Source organism: Peromyscus californicus, unplaced genomic scaffold (genome assembly GCF_007827085.1).
Source record: "Peromyscus californicus insignis strain IS unplaced genomic scaffold, ASM782708v3 Scaffold_7__1_contigs__length_154581171, whole genome shotgun sequence".
Classification (NCBI taxonomy): Eukaryota; Metazoa; Chordata; class Mammalia; order Rodentia; family Cricetidae; genus Peromyscus; species Peromyscus californicus.
This window is the reverse complement of record NW_026294595.1, coordinates 86,026,948-86,033,548: the sequence shown is the minus strand read 5'-3', so window position 1 is coordinate 86,033,548 and position 6,601 is coordinate 86,026,948. Positions and strand designations below refer to the sequence as shown.

General features: G+C 36.6%; 1 protein-coding gene across 1 annotated transcript; it reads right to left on the bottom strand.

Annotated features, from left to right (window-relative positions):
• Positions 1 to 4,940: 4,940 nt before the first annotated feature.
• Positions 4,941 to 5,858, bottom strand: LOC128101950 (olfactory receptor 4K3-like). Its single transcript, XM_052725413.1, has one exon. It carries the CDS (start codon positions 5,856 to 5,858, stop codon positions 4,941 to 4,943), a length of 918 nt encoding a protein of 305 aa, XP_052581373.1.
• Positions 5,859 to 6,601: the final 743 nt, after the last annotated feature.

Below are 6,601 nucleotides of genomic sequence, written 5' to 3'. Positions count from 1 at the left end.
CACTGATTCAGGAATATGAACATTGTAAAATACTGTTTTTATAAATGAGAGTAGAAGAAGGAGTAACTGGGAAGAAGAAGGGCACCAGTGGGTGCAGAAATGGGGAAATATGTGACAGTAAGTGGAATGAGTATGATTATTGTGCATTATAGTTTTATGAATATCTTACAATGAAATCACTACTTTTACAGTTAATAATATACACTTAAGGTAATCTTGCTTGTGATCAAGAGATGGCTCAGTGATTATAGAACTTGTTGATCTTAAAGAAAACTTGATTTCAGCCAGGCGGTGGTGGCGCACGCCTTTAATCCCAGCACTCGGGAGGCAGAGCCAGGCGGATCTCTGTGAGTTGGAGGCCAGCCTGGGCTACCAAGTGAGTCCCAGGAAAGGCGAAAAGCTACACAGAGAAACCCTGTCTCAAAAAAAAAAAAGAAAACTTGATTTCAATTCTCAGCACATATGTGCAGTTCTTAACTGTCCGTTCTAGTTCTAGGGGGTCCAATGCCTCCTCTGACTTCCTTGTTTTCCTGCATGCATGGTACTACACTGTCATACATTCAGACACACACTTACACATAAAACTAAATAGTTACTTTTTAAATAAGAGATTTATTGATTTAATAATTTGATTTTAGTAGATATTTCCAAATTTAAATAAAATTTAAACTTATATACATGATAATATATCACCACCATAAATATTTGTATAGATGATATTATTTTTTAAGTACTCTACTTTTTTATTCAAAGCTTTATCTGTGCCTTTCTTTTCTTTCTTGATATTCCTACCATATTTTTAATTAGTTGGTTATTTGGAATAATCAGTTTCATTTTTGTTGACTCTTTGAACGCCAGAATAAAAATATCTTCGTATTTTAAATATATTTCATTCCTTCATTTTTAGTTTGTGAGACTTTGTTCTTTTTTTTTTTTTTTCGAGACAGGGTTTCTCTGTGTAGCTTTGCACCTTTCCTGGAACTCGCTTTGGAGACCAGGCTGGCCTCAAACTCACGGAGATCCACCTGCCTCTGCCTCCTGAGTGCTGGGATTAAAGGTGTGTGCCACCACCCCCCGGCACTTTGTTCATTGATATGATTCTGCATTCATGTTCTTTAAAACCACATAAATATACATGATTATATAATATGAACGATTAGATAGAGTCATAAAGTGATAGAAAATAAATTGTAATCTTAGCTTTAAACAGTTCCAACTCTGCCCTAAGCTTATCCTAAGCATACTTCCTCTGGTTTTTAGGTCTTCCTTACTCTTTCTTTGAGGTTCCCCTCCCCACTATGTGGCTGGCCTCTATGTTAGCTTAATTAATTCTCTCTCTCTCTCTCTCTCTCTCTCTCTCTCTCTCTCTCTCTCTCTCACACACACACACACACACACACACACACACACACACACACACACAATATCCCTCAAAGCATGATTATGGCAACAGTTCATGTATATAAATAGATATAGTGCTTTTATTAAGATACAAATGGAAAGCATCTTTTATTTTATATTTTCCTTAAATTTCTAAATTTATTTTACATACCAACCACAGTTTTCTGTCCCTCCTCTCCTCCCATTCCCCCTTCCCACCTGCATCTACTCCTCCTCCATCTTCATTCATAAAGTGTGAGACCTCCTATGGGAGTCAACAAAGTATGGCATATCATGTTGAGGCAGGACCAAGCTCCTCCCCTCTGCATCAAGGCTGAGTAAGGCATCCCACCATAGGGAATAGGCATCAAAAAGCCAGCTCATGTGGCAGGGTCTTGGTTCCACTGCTAGGGGCCCCACAAACAGACCAAGGTACACAACCATCACCCACATGCAGAGGATCTAAGTCGATCCCATGCAGGCTCCCTAGCTGTCGGACTGGAATCCCTGAGCTCTTATGAGCTTGGGTCAGCTGTCTCTGTGGGTTTCCCCATCATGATCTTGACACCCCTTGCTCATATAATCACTCCGTCCTCTCTTCACATGGAATTCTGGAGCTCTGCCCAGTGCTTGGTTGCATCAACTTAAATCAGTTACTGGATGAAGGTTCTATGATGACAATTAAGGTAGTCACCAATCTGATTGTACGAGAAGGACAGTTCAGGCACTCTCTCCACTATTGCTAGGAGTCTTAGCTGGGGTCATCCTTGTGGGTTCCTGGGAGATTCCCTGGATTAGTATAGTATATTTGCCATCTTAACAAAAGCAATCTACAGATTCAATGCAATTCCCAACACAGTTCTTCACAGATCTCAAAAGAACAGTACTCATCTTCATATGGAAAAACAAAAAACTCAGGATAGCTAAAACCCTGTAAAATAAAGGAACTTCTGAAGGTATCACCATCCCTAACTTCAAGTTCTACTATAGAGCTAATAGTAATAAAAACAGTTTGGTGTTGGTATAAAAACAAACACATGGATCAATGGAATCAAACAGAAGACCCTGACGTAAATCCACACACCTATGAACACCTAATTTTTGACAAAGAAATAAAAAATATACAGTGGAAAAAAGAAAGTATCTTCAAAAAATGGTGCTGGTATAACTGGATATTGGCATGTAGAAGAATGCAAATAGATCCATATCTATCACCCTGCCCCAAACTCACATCCAAGTGGATCAAAGGCCTCAATATAAATCCAGTTACACTGAACCTGATAGAAGAGAAAGTGGGAAGTACCTTTGAATGCATTGGCGCAGGAGACCACTTCCTGAAAATAACACCAGTAGCACAGACACTGAGATCGACAACTAATAAATGGGACCTCCTGAAGCTGAAAAGCTTCTGTAAGGCAAAGAATATTGTCAATAAGACAAAATGACAGCCTACAAATGGGAAAAGATCTTCACCTACCCCAAATCTGACAGAGAATTGATCTCTGAAAAACATTGTTTAAAGCTTCCACTGTGATTATTCTTTTTTTCAACATTTATTTATGCATTTATTTATTCTGTGTGTGTGCATATGTGGGAATACTTGTGGAAGTTAGATAAGAACTTATGGGAGTTGTAGCTCTTCTTCTACCATGTGGGATTTTAGGGATTTAACTTGAGATCTCTGGTTTGAGAGAAAGCTCCTTTACCTGATGAGCCCTCTCACTGGCCTCCATTGTGCTTCTTGAAACCCACATTACATACAAGTAATGACACTGAATTGCTGAAATTTAAATGAAATTTATAGTCTTAGAAACTATACAAGCAATAAAAGGTAATTTTATAGTTTAATTATATATTTTAGCAAGGACTCCTTAAGGTGTTCTGTTGTTATAGTATGACTGTAGGCAGGTGAGGGCAAGCTGTCTGTAGGTTTACAATCACTTATAAAATGATGCTAATAAAGAATATGGAAGGGGTCAGAAAGAAGGAAAGAACTTTTAAATGTAATCTTGTGGGCATAGCACAGCCAAAGCAGTCATGATCCCAAGAAAATAATCGCACAAGGAAATGGCCAATATTCAAAGATCAGAGAGTAGTTATGTACTACTACATCTCCTTGCTGATCTGTAAGCTACTGATGATTCTGGGACAGTGCAAGACATTTTTTTCAGTTGAGACCCACTGATGGGGTCATAGTGTCCCAGGGATAGTTGTAAACAATGGACACACAGATAGATGGCTATGGGTCATTTCAGTGGATCCCAAAGCAAAACAAAAATACATAAATGTAGAAAGGGACTCGTGTGTTTGGGGGAATGGGGAAGGGGATAACAAGAGTGGAAGGAACATAAGAGGTCAGGGATTGTATCAGATGTAATCACCTGATTATAGATATTGTCAAAGAACATATTTAATAAAAGAATATGGTGACAAAATTGTTGAGGGTTAAATCTATAAATACACTGTAGATAATTTCTCCTGAAAAAGATACCAGAACCTACACATACATGTACACATCAAAGTCTGTGGCCAGACAAGAGCCATGCTTACCTGCAATGATATTATTTCTGGAAAACATAATACAGGTGTTTGTCTGGCTTTGTGAGATAATTTATGTTATGACAACCTCTTTAACTTATTAGAATATGCATACAGGCTGATTTTAACCATTAACTCATGAAATATTGATATGATATTTAAGAAGATATGACTTTCATATCTGTTTAGAAATAGATCACAAGCTATTATAAACAGGTATACATACAGTTTATCTTGTAAATGACACACTACACTAAACGGCATATGATATATGAATTACTATGTATACCATATTATCAAGAGCTTGTAATATTTACCTAACTGGCCTTGGCAGTTATGTTATTCAACTATATAATATAAAATCATGATCATGCAAATAATTTGTGATCTGAGGAAAAGTACATTCAAATATTATAAACAGATTGTCCTTTCAGTTAAGCAATAAAATATAGGAAATTTCTGAATTCATATGAATAGTTAAGACTTGAAAACTGACAGAGATTGCATCAATATAATACAACTAGCATTATGATTCATTTGTTTAGCATTTTGATTTCTAAGTCGATGCAGTCTTCACAAAAATTTTCAAAACCCTTTTGTTACAAAGATAGAATTAGGATTGATATATAATGTCATATTTTAAAAGATATTAATATTGATAAATAATTAAAAGATGATTTTGTTAGTAAGTAATTAAATTGACTTGTACAATTTGGGGAACACAAACAATGTGTAGTAATATGTCATCCTTATTTTTGCAACACTATTGTCATCTTCCAGTCTTCAATATATACAAGTATATTATGCAGAGCTATTACTCATTCTAAGTGGTAAAAGTATAAGTATTATAATTTTGAATTTATTTTTCTAATGGTTATTTTCATAACCATATACTAATTACAACTTACAGATTCCAGAAACAAGTCATTATACAATTCAATTTCCACTAAAAATGTTGATAAAATGGTATGTATGCAATTAATTTGCTGATTACATAACATGTCCAAAAATTATTCCAGACCTCACAGGTGATTTATCAGCTTCTTTATCGCATTCTTAATATCTCTATTTCTCAGTGTATAGATGGCTGGATTCAGGAGAGGTGTGATGACTGAGTAAAACACAGCAAGAAACTTGTCGACCCAGGTGATGTTGACTGGCCACAGATAGATGAAAATGACTGGCCCAAAGAACAGCACAACCACTATGATGTGGGATGTACAGGTAGAGAGTGCCTTTGATGAGCCTTCTTTAGAGCGGAACTGAACAGTTAACAGAATGTAAGTGTAAGATATCAGCAAGAGAATGAAACAAGTTGTTGCTAAAACACCACTGTCAGCATTTATCATGATTCCCAGGGTATCAGTATCCGTGCAGGCTAATTTCATCACCAAAGGAATATCACAGAAAAAGCTGTCTACCACTCTAGGTCCACAGAAAGGTAGTTCCAAAATCAGAATCAGTTGACTAATGGCATGTATAAATCCAATGATCCATGATATTAAAACAAGCCAGATGCACTTCTGTCCGTTCATGATGCTGGTGTAGTGGAGTGGCCTGCAGATGGCCACATATCGGTCATAGGCCATTGTTACAAGAAGTACCATCTCACCTCCTCCAAAGAAATGCACACAGAGGATCTGGCTCATGCACCCCCCAAAGGAAATGGTTTTATTATCTTTTACGAGGTCCGTGATCAGTTTGGGAGTAGTAACTGAAGAAAGGCAGAAGTCAATAAATGAGAGATTAGCTAACAGAAAGTACATGGGAGAATGGAGATGATGATCACTGATGATTAATATCACGACAAAGAGGTTGCCTACCACACTCATCAGGTAGAGGGTGGCAAATGGCTGCAGGAGGAAGATCTGTATTTCTTTTGAACTACAAAGTCCCTGAAAAATAAACTCAGACACCACAGACTGGTTTGCTTCTTCCATTTAGTACACTGTGCTCCAATGGGTTGAGAGAGACAGAGCCTAACTTCGAATTCCTGAAATAGAAACAATAACTAAATGTTCAGAGTCAAGTAAGAAGAAAAGTATACAAATTATATTTTAGCATTGTATTGAGTCAAATTTAAAACAACTTCCTTGCAATTGTATATTCCTTCTAATTGGGTATTTTTCCTGAATTAGGCAAAATTACACACCTGAGACATAATATGTATAGGTATGTAAATGAGTAAATTGTTTAAAAATATCAGAACCAAATATTCTGTTTACATTCAAACTTTAAATCTACCTTTTGGGAATGGAATCTGAGGTAATTTTTTTCAATTAATATCTGAGACATATTTGCAGCCTCTTTATTTTTTTTTCATACCAGATTGAATTTATCATGTACTATGGTTCAAACATGTCAGGTCTTTAGAAATAGTGTCTTACCATCAAGTTCTGAAGGGCAACCAAGAACAATGAGAACTGCCTATAACATTTTTGGGGTAATAGGCCCTCATTATCCAGTAGCTCCAAACAAGTAATCTACTTCTGGCACTGAGATTTTTGTTGTTGTTGTTAGCCTCTGGTGTTAGTAGGGGATATTGTTATCCTGTTATAGGGTAACTCCTTTTTTTTTTTTATCTTTTTTTTAAATTTATTTTGCAATACAATTCAGTTCTACATATCAGCCAAGGATTCCCTTGTTCTCCCCCCTCCCGTCCCCCTCACCTTCCCCCCAAGCC

Bases quoted from the DNA above. Each gene is read 5' to 3' on its own strand.
- LOC128101950 (XM_052725413.1), bottom strand. From the start codon at position 5,858: ATGGAAGAAGCAAACCAGTCTGTGGTGTCTGAGTTTATTTTTCAGGGA.